The sequence below is a fragment of the Desmodus rotundus genome, chromosome 3, assembly GCF_022682495.2.
Source record: "Desmodus rotundus isolate HL8 chromosome 3, HLdesRot8A.1, whole genome shotgun sequence".
Classification (NCBI taxonomy): Eukaryota; Metazoa; Chordata; class Mammalia; order Chiroptera; family Phyllostomidae; genus Desmodus; species Desmodus rotundus.
In genome coordinates, this window is record NC_071389.1 from 195123127 (window position 1) to 195141503 (window position 18377).

General features: G+C 49.0%; 1 protein-coding gene across 2 annotated transcripts; it reads right to left on the bottom strand.

The window, feature by feature from the left end:
* Positions 1–101: 101 nt before the first annotated feature.
* On the bottom strand, positions 102–12615 carry JOSD1 (Josephin domain containing 1). Of its 2 annotated transcripts, none has more exons than XM_024579259.4 (5): positions 12293–12615; positions 11149–11987; positions 3127–3255; positions 2795–2989; positions 102–2185 (listed from the first exon to the last, which is right to left on the bottom strand). In XM_024579259.4, exons 2-5 carry the CDS (start codon positions 11331–11333, stop codon positions 2086–2088), a joined length of 609 nt encoding a protein of 202 aa, XP_024435027.1. In that variant the 5' UTR covers positions 11334–11987; positions 12293–12615; the 3' UTR covers positions 102–2085. The 2 variants fall into 2 exon arrangements, with proteins under 2 accessions (XP_024435027.1, XP_024435028.1); XM_024579260.3 differs by having other exon boundaries at positions 12309–12614.
* Between the last annotated feature and the right edge of the window lie 5762 nt (positions 12616–18377).

Sequence of the window (18377 nt, forward strand, 5' to 3'; positions counted from 1 at the left end):
GCGAACTGCACCAAAGCACAATGTGTCTCTAAAATATGGCTTGTGGGTGAGTTCCTCCTAAAGCAGCATCACACTGTTTACCCTTTTTTCCTTTACATACAGAATTACAGAATTCAGACAGACATGAGGTTTATGTACAGATTTTCCATTTTTAATATTTGGTTAAACAAAATACATCTTTTGTAAACAAACCCAGCACAAGGCCAACGAAAAAGGGGGGGGGTAAAAGCAAGAAAAACAAAGCCTAGGGTCGCCCCTTACTGGGCATCAGGGTCAGGCCTGCCCCCTTCCTCAAAGGAAATGGGACTTTCTGCCCTTGGGTATCAGCATGGGTCCCTGTTTCTAAGCACCAGAATTGGATATGAACAGAGAAACCAGCCCTGAAATGTTTAAGCATCTTTGCATATCCCATTGGCTCATGGACTCCAAGGACCTGGGGACTCCTTTGAAGCGCCACTTGCACAGGTCCAAGCAGACTGGAGGAGTTTCCCCCTCTTCCCAGGAAATGGCTTACTACCTATCACTGACAGTGCCAGTAGGGCCAAGGCCTGGTTGTGACAACCAGCGAGGTTGGCTGTACCTTCTGGCTGGTGGTGGCTGGAATGTCATTGTGCAGGGTAGGGGAAAGAGCTCTGTGGTGCCAAGCAGATCTGCTGTAGAAAATGGTGCAGAAGAGACTGCAGTCAGTTGCTTAGATGGTGGGACGCAATAGACGCTTGGTGGCCTCATACTAAGTAAGCATAAGAAACGGCCTCATTGAAGATACATGTGCAGAAAAAGTGCTGGTGTAAACATGCACTCCAGTCACAGTGGGGAGGAGAAAGCCGCAGCTTCGTCCCAGTCAGCGGCCTCATGTTTGCCATGCAAGCCGCAGGCTGGCTCCACTGCTGGAGAGAAGTCAGCAGCTCTCAGGCCCGAAGAGACCATTGACCTGCAAGGGCTAGACAGGTCATCTCTGCCTGCCCACCTGCCTTGAGGCAGTTACAACCATTTCGGTGACACGCAGTGTGTGTGGCATGTACTCTCCCCTCCTCTCTGTCCCCCAAAGTTACAGGAGGAAAGTGGCCTACAGCTACTTAAAGAGGTATGGGACGGTCAATTCTCAGCTGATTTGTAGAGAAGTCCCAGAAAGACGACAAACGCAGGTCCTATAACATAGTGCATGTAACCGCCCAACTTGAGGACTCTGCTTGCCACTGTAGTGACCCGGAGCCCAGGACTTCTGGTTCTAGCTAGTCTCTTCGCAATACTTTCCTCACCCACTCTGCTTCAACTAGTGGAACTTAATGTTGAAGGCAGGCTTAATTTTTTTTCCAGTTTTTACCACTGGGAAAACTGCCCTTTTGCTTATCTTGTGCCCCAGAGCCTCCTAAATGACTGTAATGAAGTGGCAGGGACAATGCTGGCGTGAGGCAGCCAGGTCGGCCGTGCCCACCTGGCTCTGGTCATGTCCTCTTAGGTGTCTAGCTCACCCTGTCACACTACAGTGTTGCAGGATTCAACCACTCAGTATGAAATATTAGACAACTTTTCATTATAAAACTCCAAGGATGGCCATAAACCACCCTTAAAAATAGGGTGAGGGGTGGCATCCAGGGCTGGAGACAGCATGCTGCCCTGCTTCTGGGGTTGTGAAGACGGTTTCCTGAGAGGCCCTTTTCTTCTGGGTCCTTCAAACCAGTCACACAGGCTTTGCATGTACTGTGTCTTCAGACCCACTGGTTGCCAGGAAAGGGTAAACGGAGACAGCATCTCCAGGTAGGTCAGAGCGGCAGTGAACTCCAGCAGAGCCTCCATCAAGTCCTCAGAGGAAAGGGAGAATCAGCTAGGACCCACCTTTTTCCCTCCTCTCTCCAAACGAAATAAGGGTCTTCTGCTGCTTGCCCTAAGCAGAAAGCCCCTACCTTCCCTTCCCAGGAATAAGAACGCTGGTTGGTTCCTGTGACATTTCACACATCTGGCCTATTGCACTGTCTGATCTGAGGGGAAATACCCAATGAGATGTTCGGGGGAGTGGCGAGGGCAGACCCACTGTACAGGCCACGGCTCGGAGGGCTCGGGCGGAGGGGAGGCTGGGCAGAACTGTTATAAGTCAGCCCTCCAACTCTGATGGGCCTCCACCTCTTCCGGTACCACCAGCAGGAGTTCACAGTTCTTGCCTCGCAAATGGTGTTTTAGAAATTTCCTATGGGGAAGAAATGAAAGAGAAAATTAAATGCTGGTAAAATTGCAAATTCCAGTCTTGGGGCCCCATGTTCACCAGTAACCTCATTATTTGTACCCTTGGCAATCCAAAAGAACACGCTCATAGTGATCTGTTCTTGGAAGGCTCCCTTCAGACTGTCCAGTTAGGCTTCCACCCTGAATTTCTGCTCTTCTTCTTGTTACTGTCAAAGCAGCTAATTCTGTGACCAACAAAGCAAGTTCAAAGTACTCTGAAGGATTTCCAACTGTTAAAAAAAAAAAAGTTCCTTCATTGGTCTCAGGGAAACTTCGCCCTCTCTGGCCTGAATAACTTCCTTCCTCTGACCTGGGAGCCCCACGGTCGTGGCTGAGTGTTGGTGACACAGTGACACTACTGTGCCGCCACCACCAGACCAGAAGGCCAGCATCCCAGGTGCGGAAACTTCATAGGCTCAGGTCTTTCAAGTCTGAGACCTTATGATTCCAAGTAAGGCAGAGAGAGGTCCAAGGAGCTAGGAATTCTATTTCCTTTGCCAACGGAAGAGGAGCTCAAGTTCCCCCAACGCAGCAAAGAAAGGAGCCCACCCCGCACATCAGCCACCACGGGCACCTGAGCTCGCTCTCGCCTCCGATCCACTCGGGCATCTTCAGTTTGGAGTCAAGGTTGTAGTAGGCACCGCCCACCTCTCGGACACAGATCCAGTGCTGCCTTTTGAGAGGCAGCTTCAGCGGGCCCCAGCACAGGCTGGAGGGCAGGTTCATGATGAAGCCCATGACGTTAGTGAGAGCGATGGCACCGACATCTCTGCGGGGGGAGGAGCGGTGTCAGGCCGGGGGCAGCCAGCCCTTCAAGGTTCCCTGGCTGTCACACCACAACTGTCCACCTGTCTCCTCCCGCAAACCCTGCGCGCTAATTCCCGAGATGAGCCTGGTTCAGGTTACCTGCGCTTGTCCCACCAAACCGCCTCGTAGCCTTTGGTCTGTAGTGCTGCCATGATGACGTTCACGTCGTAGTTCCCGTTTCCCAGCATGCTCCTCTTGTGGGGAGTCACCATGGTGTTTGGAGACAGCCTACAGATACGAAAGGAGGGCTCAGCCCCGCTGATCAGCCCAACACCTCCTGAGCCTGCACTACCAGAGCCCTTTAGGCCACTGTGCCCTGGAAGCTTGTTTCCTCCATCCAAGCCAACGGTAGCCAGCTTTCAACAAACTATTCTGTAGGCTAGGCTCCTACTGCCCTAGGGATTAACCCTCTTTTCCTGCAAAATAGTAATCCACAGGGATGGGGCCTATGCCTGTCATTTAGAAAGCGTGTCCACAGTGAAGTCGAGGGGCACAGAGTGTCCGCGGAGCAGCCTCCTTTGTGAGATCCCGGGGCCCACTCCCCTCTGCGGTCTCTTTCCTCGCTGATTCTCCTGCCCTGATACAAGCCTTTCTTTTAACAATGGAAAATAGTATTTGATGTTTTCATTTGCATGGGTAGTATCTGTTACTCTTGTTTTTTTAAAGCTTAAGTGCTTTCTATTCAAGGCTTGCACACTTGATGATAATTAATCATTTAACACTCAAAGGCCTATAGGGGCCCAGGCAGGCAACGTAAATGTACAGTGTGAACTGGGGCAAGACACGAAGCAATAAAAAGTAGTCAGGCCTATGTTAAACTGGGACATGTGACCCACAAAAAGCATTCCGAAAGCGTGTATCCATGTGTAAAACCCGTAAACGAGAAGTTTTTAAAACCTGAAAACACCAAGAATCAGCTGAAAATAATGTTGGTGCCAGACAGACAAAACTCCACTGCAGTCTGGTTCGCTTACCCTGCTTAAGGCCACTCTTGGCCCGCCTCTCAGCCACGCCTTCATCTCAAGGCAAGGCCAGTTCTGAAGGCATTTCCAATCCTGCATTTTGTGTTCAGAGGCTTGTCAGGCCAGCACCTGAGGAAGGGCCACCCTGAAGGGAAGGGCAGCCAGTGTGGAGGAAGGGAAGTGGGGAATAAACGCACAGGCGTCCAGGAGGCTGCTCAACACCGTCTCCAGAAGAGAAGTGAGACTAGGTCAGTTCTAAAAACTAAAGAAATCTTATAAAAAGTATAAAACTTCTCTATACACAGCAAACATGGATAATTCTTCAACACAGAAGCATACTCCTGCCACTGCTGAAACCCTCTAGTGGCCCCCCAAACACTGAACTACAGTCTGCACCACCGCCCCTGGCCTGCCACGGCCCCGGGGTCCTGCTGACCCATCGCACCTCCTAGCACACGACCTCCTCAGCTTCTCGCACACACAAAGCTCTCGCTCACTGAGGGCCTTCGTACCCACCCACGGTTGCCACCATCTGGAATACTCTTTCCTCTAGATTGTCACTTGGTCTGCTCCTTATTATTTGGGTCCCAAGTATTATCGCCTTAGAGGCCTCCTCTGACCATCCAACCGTAGGTTTCTCCCACTCATTTCCTCCGTTACATTACAGTCACTCGTCACTACCTGACACCTCCTCGCAGATGTCTGGTTTTCCACACCAGAGGGGCCGCAGGCGCCTTCTCTGTCCCGTTGATGCTACATCACCAGGGCCCAAAGGGTGCCTGGCACATGACAGGTGCTTAAGGAGCGTGTGGAAATGTTCTCTGTGTTGTATCTCTTTCCTGAACATAGTAGTGGGCCCTTAAAAAGGAAAGAACTTCCATGCCTGTCCCCAGAGCTACTGAAGGTACCTGAAGACACTAAGTTCCAATTTGCAACGAGAACGTGCATTCCCTGTAACCACCACCACTTATTGGAAGCGTCTGTGCCAAGCCCGTGGCACGCTTTCATGTGCATCTAATTTAATCCTCATATAAGCCTATGAGGCTATGAATTATTTCCATTTTATAGGTTTAAAAAAACTGAAGTTTGAATTTGTCCCTGATCACTTTCCTTTCCTTTTTCATATTGTCTCTTTTTAAGATTTTATTTATTTTTAGAAAGAGGGAAAGGGGGAAACATCCATTGGTTGCCTCTTGCACACCCCGCACAGGGGATCAGGCTGCAACCCAGGCATGTGTCCCGAACTGGGAATCGAACCAGCGACCTTCTGGTTTGCAGGCCGGCACTCAATCCACGGAGCCACACCAGCCAGGGCTGGTCACTTATCTTTCAAGTGACAGTGCTGGGATTCAAACTCAAACCTGTTAGAATCCAGCGTTGGGCTGTCTTACAGCAAAGATCCACAGTCGGAATGGCAGCGCGGCAGGGTGGTAACAAAGGCCAGCAGACCCCCTGGGGCCTGGGCTGAAATGAAGCTTAGCAGGATGAAGGTTCTCAGTGGGTTCTTAGGCCCTCGGATTAAATGCGTAAGCGTATGAAAGAAAGCCCAGCTCAAGACATACCAGGTTCCTGCCCCTCACCATCTTTTCTCATTACTTCCAGCGCAGTCTCCAGCCAGTAGGTTCATGAAGGCGCCAACACAGAAACTGCGGAGTCTTCCTCCTCTTACACCACCTAAGTCCCTACCAGGCTCAGACCTTACAGCTGTGCTTTCCCAAGGGTGCTCCTAGAGAGAACATTCAACACGATGGCTGCGTGAATCAAGGAAACAGGTTCACTGCAAGAATTCTTGGAACCCCTAACGCAGTAACATTCACTGGGGTCCTCCGTGTCTGTGGGTGATGCATAAATGTTCTCCGGTTAATCCCTCCGCCTTCCTTCATCGAGCCCCCCACCTCCTCCCACAACCTTGAGTCTTAAGTGGGGAACATCTTTCAGTTCCCAAACATCTTTGACCACACACACACTTTTTCTGGAGGTGCGTCCTGCAAGGACCTCTTCTGTCTGATATCTTCTCATTTTCATATCCCTTCCTGTCTACCTGCACCCTCCCCACTACCTGGAGGCCCTTCACCCCACACCTGGACACTTTTTTTCGTATTTTTTCCCATTACCATTATTTATTCCTCTTATTCCCTCTTCCATTTCCACTCCTCCCAGCCCCCCACAATCACCACACCATTGTCCCTGAGTCCTTTTTCTTTTTTGCTCCATCCCTCCACTCCCTAACCCCACACACAGAGCTGTCAGCCTGCCCTCTGAGTCTCTCTTTGCACACCTGGACTTTTAAACAGAGTCCTGAATTGACCTCCTTGCTTTCAAACTCTTCCTCCTCCAATCCACCTACATGTTCCTGCCACATTCACCAAGGCGTCATTTCGCTCTCTTATATAAGAAACGCCAATGGAGCCCTGGCTGGTGTGGCTCAGTGGACTGAGTGCCAGCCTGCAAACTAAAAGGTCACTGGTTCAATTCCTGGTCAAGGCACATCCCCAGTTGGGGGCGCCTGAGATTGTTTCACACATTGATGTTTCTCTCCCTCTCTTTCTCCCTCCTATTCCCTCTTTCTACAATTAAAAATTTAAAAAAAGAAAAAGAAAAAGAAAAGCCAATGGAGCCAACTGCCGGGCTGGCCAATTCCAGCCCTGCTCGGCCTGCCGCTTCCCTCTCTTCGGGCTCCATGCGCTTCAAGCACCATGACCAGGAGGCCTCTATCCCTTCGTCCCACTTCAGGTCCCAAGTCAACCCAGCCGCTTCTTTAGGCTCAACCTCACTACTGCCTCCTCCATGGGATCTCGTCTGGCTCCTTTGGAGTAGAAAAGGAAGGTGTTTGGGAGGACAGTATCTGAGTTCACACCCAGGCAGCATCAGTACTAACTGTGAGATTTAATCTCCATGCCTATTAGCTTATCTGTAAAAACAGGAATAATTCCTGTTCCATAGATCCACTGAAGAATTCGGTTATTTCACACATGCTGAACAAACAGGAAATGGCCCTTCTGCTCTGCATCCTTCACAGATAGGCACTGGTGGCTGAGTGAACACCTGCGGGTCAAACCAGTCAATTCAGGACATGCGAGAACGGCCTTCCTCTAAATCTAGGGTGGTCATCTGAGCACGTGGGGCCCACCAGTGTGCCCACGGTTAACAATAATTAAGTGCCCACAGTACCAGCTACTTTGATCAGCTTTACCACTTAATCCCCCCAACAATCTTGAGGTGGAGTTTGACCCCATAGTGTAAATACAGAGACTAGGGCAGAGGGGTCACAGTCAGCTGCCGAGAGAGCTAAGGCCACCCTGAACATTGGGATGCACTGGTCCCCCAAAATTCCACAGGACCCTGTTCTGTGCCAATGGGCGGTTTTCTTGAGACTCCTTGGCAAACTCCTGTTCGGGACTGACTCTCTTAATGAATTCATTGGAAATTCTGGACCACTAAGCAGGCTTCTCACTGTCACCACAGCCAGAGGTTACAGCCATGAGATGTGAAGGATCTGCAGGTGAGAGACGGGCTCCAGTCCAGGTCTCACACCCCAGTTAAGTTCCAGGTCCTCTCTCGTGGTTACCACTGTGTCTCGCTCTGCTGATGAGTTCAGATTTTAATGAGAAGGAAATGAGGAGACATTCATCCATATGCCTTCTCCTCTAATTATTTTGCTTTTTATCAGATCTGAAGAGATGTGACATTAGGAACTATGACTCGGAACTTTCTGATGTCTATAAGTTACTGAAGTACATAGAAAGCACAGATCGCAGGGCCAGGCACACAGAAGTCCTCTGTGATGCTGGCTTTGCGAGTGATGACATCTGTCCTGCCCTGGGAGAGATAAGTCAAATCTCTACAGGTTAACCTTCAACAACACCTTTTCTCAACTTACAACCACATGCCTTTATATGTGGCTCCTGCCACCTGCTCAGGGCCTTGTAATAGGGAGGCAGGAGGACTTCCCCTCTGTGGTAGAGAATGCTGGTTGTATGTTAATCTCTGTCCCTTCCGCCTCACATGAGATTTTTCTCCCTAGTACCGAGCTAGTTTTTGTCAATTTAGATTTTAATAGCTATTTTATTGGGGAAAGGAACACACACCTAGCTACAAGAACATCTGATCACTGAAAAATTGAGACTAGTGAAAATGTCTGAGACCTGAGAATTTTCAAAACAACCTTGCCACACTGCTACCACATCGCTTAACTTCTAAGTTCTTTCTTTTTCAACGTACGGACACGGATGATGAAATGTCCCCATCTACACACATGCGCAGTGATGCCACCGGCCCTATTTCCAACCTTTCCTCTAACTTCACATGTTGAGAACTGACCCTTCTCCAACCTCTTTTTGCCATCACTGGGGACACTACCACCACCTCCAAATCCTGGACTGAGCCTGGCACACCTCTGACTCCACTCTTTCCCTTCCCCACGTTGCTGCCAAGCCGCGAGCTCAGTTCTAAGTTCCCATTCACTTCTATTCCCAACATGAACCCCGCAGCCCCACCCTGCTTTGTATTTCTCCGATCTGGCTGAAGTTCAACTGCCAGGGTGAATTTCAACAAATGGCATTAATAAAAATTTTCCTCATTTCTACTATTCATTAGCACATCTTCAAAAAGCACAGAACTTCGGATCATAGAATTTAAAATGGTCTAGCTGATGTTGCCACCATTACTGTTCTTGCCATTAGGGTCCAGAGACCATCTTTTCCTTTTAGACTGTTCTAAATTCCCCAGCTGTAACTGTACTGGAGCCTGTCGTCGAGGCCTGGTCAACGTGTGCGTACTTCGCAGCCGCGGAGTCCTTGCTTTTTCCCAACAGTGCCTAGCAGTGCCGGGCACACTGCAGGTGGCCAATGAATGTTTGCTTAAAAAACTCCATTTTCTCTGTCTCACCTCTTCTCCCTTTGCTTTTCCTGATCCCTTTCACGCTTCTTTTTGTTTGTTTCTGTCCATCCCCACAGAATCCCTCCACACCAAATACTACATCTAGTGTTCTGACCTGGGAAGGGGGCAGAGTATACGCCCTTTGCGCACTGGTTTGCTATGACTTTAAGGTGGATCTTTACATTGTGCCAATCGGGATTGGGCTGTGTAGTACAACCTGCTAAAGCTTTAACAGCCGGGACTAGAACTCTGGTTCCAGGTGAGTGCTGAGCAAATATTCAGCATTCTTTCACTCGGGAAACACGGCTGAAAGAGCCCGCACTGTAATCCCCAGCTGACAACCACAGACCGCGTCTGCAGACCCAGACCCAGCTTCCTAGCAGGGTCAACAGCTACTGATGATACAACCGTTGCAACATGCCTTTCTGATACTCAGAAAGCAACAGGGCGGTTAGGAGAACAGGCCCCGGAGTCACAAAGCTTGGGTCCAAATGCTGCCATCGATGGTTTTGTTAACTCTCTGTGCCGTGATTTCCTCGTTTGGAAAAATGGGAAATACGGAACAGAAGCTACCTTCTAAGATCAGCGTGAGGAACGAGTCAGCACAAGGAAACAGTGCTTTGCACAGAGTGTTCACCTGTTAGTGATCACCACCATGTTAGATCAGGGCCAAATGCACAGTCCCGAAAACGTTCTGAATGGACACACAAAATCCTGACTGTTGAAATTCACTGGCGAGTGAAACTGGGCAAATTGCTTAAAAGGAGTCCTAAGGTTTTTGCAAGTTGCCACACGGTACCTCGTTGCAAGATTGCTACATATTACCAAGTACCAAGCACACTCAAGTACTCTCTGTGAGGCCTCTCCTTGCTAGTCTTCCGTTAGCAAATAATCTGCAAATACTCAGTTTAGAAGAAATATTAATGGCTGGTCAAAAGGAAGCAGTCTAATGGACGGGCCTCCTTTCTGCTCCTTTCAGTTACAGGACTGTGATGAAGAGACAGACTAACCCACCCGCCGGGGCCCCAATTCCTGAAGAGTTAATTCTATTTGCCAGATAATGGGCATAATGCAAATGACACATCCACCCTGCTGAGGCACAACTATGGTTATTCTTGGCAGTGAAAAATAATTACCTCATTATGACTTTGTCAGTACACTGGGATTAACATTCTTTTAAGAGAGGACTATGTTCCTTTCAGGGCAAACGGTCTACACCTATGGCTTTACAAATCACCCCAAGAAGGCTGTTTCCATTTGTAATTCCGGACCTTCCGGGGCAACAGTTTCATCTCTGGGTGACGGGAGTCAGAAGAGGGTCTTCTGGAGCTGCCAATGTGCACCACTTGAAGAACTCTTGAGCCTTCTCTGCACGGGGAGGCGAGCAGGCCTAACTAACACTTCCCGGCTGGAGGAACCAGACAGGCTCACTGCCAAAGCGGGCTGCAGACCTGCCGAACTCGGTGATCTGAGACAAATTCTCTCACCTGCCAGGGCCCCACTTCCTGAAGAGAATTAGTTCCCGCGGAATTACTTTCTCAAACCATTGAAAAAAGAACGTTGTAACATCAAAGCAGAGAGAAAAATACTGAACTTCCATCTACCTGTCAGGCAGCACTCAGCAAAGTGGGGAAGAAAAGTTATCTAGAATGAAGCAAAAACGGGAGGGGACCAAGAGTCCGCTTCCCAAAGTGGCTTTGCGACCTTGAAGCTCTTGGGACAAATAACCTGAGCTTTCTGCCCGTTTCCATGTCAGTAAAACACGTTTGGAGGGCTACACGAGACAATGTACGAAAAGCCCCAAGGCCAACATTCCACCTCCTAAGTCTGGTGACTGAGTGTGTACTATCTCGTCCCTCATTCCTTCCTGGGCCACAAACTCCTTGAGGGCACTACAGCGTAGTGGTCAACAGCACAGATAGAAGCCTGAACTCAAACTTGGCTCCATCACTTGCTATGTTACCTGGGAGTATTACTGAACATCTCTGAGCCCTGTCTCTATCCCTTAAAGGAAGTAACAACATGTATTCTATGGGAACGCTCCAAATCCTGTTGACATGACACCATCGAGGCTATTGGCACTGTGCCTCGCCCACAGTAAGTCCTCAATAAATGGTAGTGATCATCTTTCCAATTCTGCATCCCTTATACCTGCTCATAACATCACCTAGCTGATAATACCTGTTGGTTTGAAGGTGTAGGGAACTGAGACATTGCCCCACCCACAGAAATTCAGAAATAGCAGAAAGTATCAAGCAGCCAAGAAGAAGGGGCCCCCTACCTCTGGAAAATCTCCTGCAGCGTTTCCCGGGTGAATGCATTGCTGTCCTGGAAGACGTTATTGAGGGCATGCAGGGCACAAAGCTCCCTGCGCTGTTTCTCATGGTAGATTTGTGCGGGTGCTGCCTGGGGCAGCTCCAATGATTCAGATTTGGCCTTGTCTCCTTTCCATGGCACGCAACTCATGTTTTTCGTTTTAGGTTCCAGAGAGGGCTAAAAACACCCCACCCTTCCCTCCAGAGGAAGAATGTGACCTTCTCAGTCTTTGCAAGATTCCTGAGGTCCACCTTATTTTCTGGTGTCCATGATTTATGCTTTGTCACGGAGAGAAAAGATTGGAATCAAAAAGAAAAACAATCCATCTCTTCTCAAAAAAATAACTTTTGGCTAGTGTATTTCGCCACCACTGTCAAAGTGCAGATTTTGAAAACAAACAAACAAACATGTAAAACCTAAGACCTTGCTCCCTTTTCCCACCCTCCCCTCCCACCCCCCTCCAAAAGCAAAAAAAACCCCACGATTTTCTTGCTATATTTTCCTCTCTGCAAAAGCCAACCAGGCCTCAATGCAGGAGGACTGAACGGAATCGGTCACATCGCTCCTTTTCTTCCATTTCTTTCGAACCACAACGCCACTGACTCAGGAGACAAGGCCTAGGTGGTGGATAAAACGGGTAATTCGAGCAGCTAGCGAGGGCCGACCAGCGTGGGATCACAGGTAGTGGTGGGGCCTCTCAGGCGGCTCTCCATCCCTTCGGGTGCGGTGGGGCCCAACAAGGCGCGGACCGAGGTGGGCACAGCTCCTTCGGAAAGCGTGGACTCTCACCTTCTCGCCGCGGCCCTGCGGGGGAGACAACCCCGGTCAGCTCCGGCGGTCAGAAGGGCCACCGCAAAAAACCAAGCTGGCCGGGTAAGTGTCGCTGCAGGTCTGGCCCCAGCCCGAGGGAAGATCCAGCGATGGGACGGGCAGACTCGCGAGGCGTGGGGCCAAACAATCCGCCTCGCCCTCGAGGGCCCACCCGTCTCGCCGCCCCCACTCAAACCTCCCCGCCGGTCACGTGAGTGCAAGCCGGAGAGCCCTCCCGTCGTTCCCCTAAACCCGGCCCCCACGCCGACCCGCGTCCGCGCCCCAGATCACCCCCTTACCGCGGCAGGGTGCTACCTGGAGAAGTGGGCCACCACCTGGGCCGCGCTCTACCCAGCGCGCGCACCTGAGCCCAACGTCAGCGGCCCTCGCCCAGCGCGTGCTCCGGAAACGCCCTCCAGCACCGCCCCGCCGCGGCGTCACGTCTGAGGTCAGCCTGACGTCAACGGCTCCGGCTTTGGGGGCCTCGGCTGCCGCGGGTCTGTAGGCTGGGTTCTAGTAGCTTCGGGTGCGGACCTGCGGGCCTCCGCGTGCCCCGCTGCGGAGCCCAGCGGCGACCGCCAGGAGAGCTCGCCGGGCTTCTGCGCTCCGCTCCTCCGTAGGCTGCGCGGGGCGGGGCCGTCAGCGGGAGCCCCGCCTCGACGCCCGCCACGCCCCTCCCCGCCCCTCCCCGCCCCTCCCCCGGGCGTCGCCGCCCTGGGCGGTGACCCGGCCTGCGGCTGCACTTAGCGGCCCTTGCCACCCTGCCCTTGGCTGTGGGCTGGATTACTCCAGCGAGTGCTTTCGCCAACCCGACTCCCTCCCGCGCTCCCCGCTCACCGGGTTGTGTTATCTAGCGTGCTGTTCACCGTTGGTTTCAAAGCACCTGACCGACCTGGTTGGGCGCAAATCCTCTTGGTTAGTGGGCCCGACCGCTCTGCGCTCTCCTGTAGCGCTGAGGCTGAGTCACATTTCAAGTAGGGTGAAGACCCCTATTTCAGTTCCTTGGTGTCGTATTTCGAATCACTATACACAAACCACTGCCCTCTCCCCCTTACTGTGGCTGCCTCTGGAGCTTTCCTCTGGGTTTTCTTAGGTCTATCCAAGCGCACTGTGTTTGTCAGAAGGGTAAACCCTCAGTCCCGCGTGGACTTCCCCTCCCCTTTATCTACCCATCCGGCATATAGAAGGCATCAACAAATACTCCCTATTCACCTTAGCTGCCCTCCTTTTGGATTTTTATTAAGAAAATCGGAAAAATGAGATCACGCTTACAATTCTGTCACTTCCTTTTTAAAATTTTTTAAGTATATTTTATTGATTATGCTACTACAGTTGTCCTGATTTTCCACCTTTGCCCCCTTCCACCCAGCACCCCCACCCCTGCAGGGAATCACCACACCATTGTTCATGTCCATGGGTCAGGCATGTAAGTTCTTTGGCTACTCCATTTCCTATACTGTACTTTACATCCCCGTAGCCATCCCCGTAGCTATTCTGTTTGTAGTACCATAACTACCTATTTGTACTTCTTAATCACCAGACCTCTTTACCCATTCCCCTACCCCCTCCTCCCATCTGGCAACTGTGAAAACGCTCTCCATATCCATGATTCTGTCTCTGTTCTTGTTTGCTTAGTTTGTTTTATAGATTCAATTGTTGATAGATATGTATTTATTGCCATTATTCATAGTTTTGATCTTTTTCTTAAATAAACCCCTTTAGTATTTCATACAGTAATGGTTTGGTGATGATGAACTCCTTTAGTTTTTTTTCTGTTAAGCTCTTTATCTGCCTTTCGATTCTAAATGACAGCTTTGCTGGGTAGAGCAATCTTGGCTGTAGGTCCCTGCTCTTCATGACTTTGAATATTCCTTGCCAGTCCCTTCTAGCCTGCAAAGTTTCTTTTGAGAAGTCAGCTGACAGTCTTATGGACATTCTCCTGTGGGTAGCTAACTGTTTTTTCTCTTGTTGCTTTTAAGATTCTCTCTGTATCTTTAGCCTTTGGTATTTTAATTATGTGTCTCAGAATGGGCCTCTTTGCATCCATCTTATTTGAGACTCTGTGCTTCCTGGACTTGCATGTCTATTTCCTTCACCAAATTAGGGAAGTTTTCTTTCATTATTTTTTCAAATAGATGTCTAATTTCTTGCTCGTTCTTTTCTCCTTCTGGCATCCCTGTGATGCAAATGTTGGAATGCTTGAAGTTGTCCCAGAAGCTGCTTATACTATCTTCATTTTTTTGGATTCTTTTTTCTACTTGTTCTGATTGGTTGTTTTTTGTTCCTTATGTTCCAAATCATTGATTTGATTCTCAATTTCATCCACTCTACTGTTGTTTCCATGTAAGTGGTTATTTATTTCAATTAGCGTGTCCTTCCTTTCTGACTGGAACTTTTTTATGCTGTTGAGGTCCTCACTAAGTTACTTGAGCATCCTTATAACCAGTGTTTTGAACTCTGCTTCTGATTGGTTGCTTATCTCTATTTCTTTTGGTTCTCTTTCTGGAGTTTTGATCTCTTCTTTCTTTTGGGCCATGTTTCTTTGTCTCCTTATTTTGGCAGCCCCCCTGTGTTTGTTTCTATGTATTAGAGCTGCTGTGACTCCTTGTCTTCATAATATGGCCTAATGTAGTAGGTGTCCTGTAGGGTCCAGTGGCACAACCTCCCCTATCACCCAAACTGGGTACTTGAGTCGTGCCCTTTGTGTGGGCTGAGTACACCCTCCTCTTGTAGTTGAGCCTTGGTTGCTGTTGGCAGGTGAATGGGAGGGATTTACCCCGGCCAGCCAGTAGCAAGGGTTGGCTGTGACCACAGACCACCTCTGTGGAGGATCAGCTGTTCAGGGACAGGGTGGTGGTGCTCCAATGTGGTCTGTAGCTGTCCACTGGATGTGTAGGCCCTGGGTTTCCCAGGTGGTGCAGTCCAAGGTCAATTCCCACCTCTGTTTTGCCTGGAGCCACCCTGCCTGAACTATAGAGCAATCTGAGATGGCTGCTACTTGTGCTGGGCTTGGAGATGCCCAGGCAAAGCCAAACTTAATCTAGGCTGCCTGCTGCTAGTGCCCTGCCAGGGGCCACTTAGCAAGAGGTACGGGGACTGGGGGCTCAATCATGCCAGCTATTGCTTGTTTGAGAGGATTTAGGAAGTTGTGAAGCATGAGCGAAGATCAGCCAGTCATATGGAAAAGCTACTGTTAACAGCTGTCAGTTGGGTGGGATGGAGTCTTAGGGAAACTCTAGGGCAGGGCAAACAGGTTGATGTAGTCTCAGATGTGGCACCTCCCTGTGAGGTCTCAGATGTGGCACTGCGCTGCTGGTTCTGTTACTCTGCCTGCCTTTCTGTCTGGGAGAAAGCTGTCCCCCAGCCCTCACCTTGATGCCAGACACTTCAGTTCCCCCTGTATGCCGCTGGTGTCTTTCAAACTGTTACTCTGGTGCTGGAGCTCAGAAGGAGTGAGTCTGAATAAGTCTGTGTGTGGGTTTGTTAAGTGGAACTGCTTGGGACTCCAGAAGTTCCTTCCACTGACTCAATTCCTGCTGGTTTCTGCAGCTAGGAGTTATGGGAAGTTGTCTTCCTGGTACTGGAACCCTAGGGTGGGGGGCCTGGGGTGGGGCTGGGACTCCTCACTCCTGAGATATCCCTCCCTAATTTTTATCCATCACATGTGGATATGGGACCAGACCATTCTGTGTCTCTGCCTCTCCTACGAATCTGGATGGATGTGGTTTCTTTAATTCCGTAGTTGTCAGCCTTCCATGCCACTCGATTTCTTCTGATGGTTCTAAGTGATGGTTGTCCTATAATTTAGTTGTAATTTTGATGTGCTTGTGGGAGGAGGCAAACCATGTTTACCTACCCACCATCTTGACCCAAAGTCCCTGTCACGTCTTTAACTCCGCCCAAACAGGACTCTTAACACCCATACACTCAACAGAGTTATCATCACTTAATACATGTTTAAGTGCCCATGGCCTGGTTTGGAGTCCTCTGGGCTAATCCAGACAACTTTTGAATTACCTTAAAGTTTTGTAATTTGTTGGAACTGCCCTTTGACCCAGCAATTCCACTGCTAGGATTATACCCTAAGAACCCTGAAACACCAGTCCAAAAGAACCTATGCACCCCAATGTTCATAGCAGCACAATTTACAATAGCCAAGTACTGGAAGCAACCTAAGTGCCCATCAGCAAATGAGTGGATCCCAAAACTGTGGTACATTTACACAATGGAATTCTATGCAGCAGAGAGAAAGAAGGAGCTTGTACCCTTTGCAACAGCATGGATGGAACTGGAGAGCATTATGTTAAGTGAAATAAGGCAGGCAGTGAGGGACAAATACCATATGATCTCACCTTTAACTGGAACATAATCAACAAAAGAAAAAAGCAAACAAAATATAACCAGAGACATTGAAGTTAAGAACAATCTAACAATAGCCAGAGGGGAGTGGGGAGGGGACAGTGGGGAGAGGAGTTTACAGGAACTACTATAAAGGACACATGGACAAAATCAAGGGGGAGGGTGGGTTTGGCTGGGGTGGGGTGGAGGGGTGGGGAGAAAATGCAGACAACTGTAACTGAATAACAATAAAAATTTTTAAAAAATTTTTGTAATTTGTAAGCTTGCTAAGGGTTACAGTTCTATTTATGTAAGATTAGTTACTGAGGCTTTGCAAGTATTGTTCCAAGTGCTTTACAAAGACAAACTTACTTACTGCTATCCTATGTGATGGGTACTTTTTTTTTTTTTTGGAGGTGAAAACTGATGCTCAGGTTAATTGAGTTGCTTCAGGTCACATAGCTAGTAAGCAGTGGACTTGGGGTTTGAACCAAGGCTCTAATGTGTCTTTGGAAAGAGGATGTAAAGATGGGCAGGGAATTACCTTTATAAAATGTGATTTTTAAGACTTCTCTATTCAAGAAACACCTACTCAGAATACTTATTCTGGACAAAGCCTTATGGTGAGAAGAGCATACTTTTTAGTATCCCATCAAGTGTCAGCACGTTCTGAACTTTAACTCCTTCTGGAAAAGCCAGTTTATGTATTAGTAAAATACTAAATATCAATTGTTATTCTGGAGTATAATGCCTTGATATTTGGCTTTTCTGACAAATCAAGATGTTAATATTTATAACTACCTCATAGAGAAATGTATAGGATAGTGGCGAGCAATTTAGTCAGTAAAAAAAGGAAAAAAAAACACATTCAAAGAACTATTATCAAGATATTTAGAGTTGGCCCTGGCTGGTGTAGCTCAGTGGATTGAGCACTGGCCTGCAAACCAAATGGTTGCTGGTTCAATTCCCAGTCAGGGCACATGCCTGGCTTACAGGCCAGGTCCCCAGTTGAGGGCACTCGAGAGGCCAGCACATGTTGATGTTTCTCTCTCTCTGTTTCTCCTTCCCTTCCCCTCTCTCTAGAAAGAAATAAATAAAATCTAAAAAAAAAAAAAAAGATATTTGGAGTTGGATGTCTTCTTGTCCAGGGTTCCCAGCTGTGTTTGTATATGTGAGACTTGACTATAGTTGAAAACAGAGACAGGAGAAGGTTGCCTCTTTCCTCTCAGGTAGAGCCCTGAAACGGAAAGCCATTTTGAACTCTGCCTTTTGTCCACTAAATCCTGTGTTCCAAACCCTAAATCTTAGGCATGTTACCTTCTCAAATGGCTTTCTTGCTTGCTACCTGGGATGAGTGGCCTAATCCCTAATTTCATCAAATTTTTCAGATTTTTGAAACAGGAGTTCAAGACACTAACTTGTGCTGATGGTGTTTTGGATTAGGGCTTTCCACAGCCGATGCCACCCTGAAAGAATCATCCACAGGAAACTGCCTGTTTAACAGACCCTTGCTAGGTCTCAGCTCCACAGTTCACAAACGTGGTGAGGCGTGTTAAGGAACAAAAATTCCAGTGACTTTGAAGATCTAATTGGCTTTGTTAAATGACTCATGAATCAGCAGTAGCAACCCATCCAGCAAAAAGAAGGGAGCTCCAAGGAGTTATAAAGATGGAAGGTTTTCATAGGCAGAAGGAGGCTGGGCCAAGGAGGTTAAAGGAGTGGTTCATTTCAGGCAAGTTCACCTTCCTTTAGGAGAAGGCAAGGGGTCTTTTCAGGCAGCTTACCTCACAAGTGATCAGGAAATTGCAGACTGATTGGTTTAAGATTCCACTCCTCGGACAGAATGAAACTGCAGTTAAGTTAGGTTTGAACCCTGGCTGGTGTGGCTCTGTGGATTGAGCACCGGCCTGAGAACCAGGGGGTCGCTGTTACAATTCCAGGCCAAGGCACATGCCTGGGTTGGGGACCAGGTCTCCAGGAGCCGGCACGCAAGAAGCAACCACACATTGATGTTTCTCTCCCTCTCTTTCTCCTCCCTCCCCCCTC

Coding starts and splice junctions, on each gene's coding strand:
- JOSD1 (XM_024579259.4), bottom strand. CDS start 11,333: ATGAGTTGCGTGCCATGGAAAGGAGACAAGGCCAAATCTGAATCATTG. Junction 3,256..11,148: donor CTGCAGGAGATTTTCCAGAG/GTAGGGGGCCCC, acceptor TCGTATCTGTAG/GCTGTCTCCAAACACCATGG. Junction 2,186..2,794: donor GGAGGCGAGAGCGAGCTCAG/GTGCCCGTGGTG, acceptor TCTTCCCCATAG/GAAATTTCTAAAACACCATT.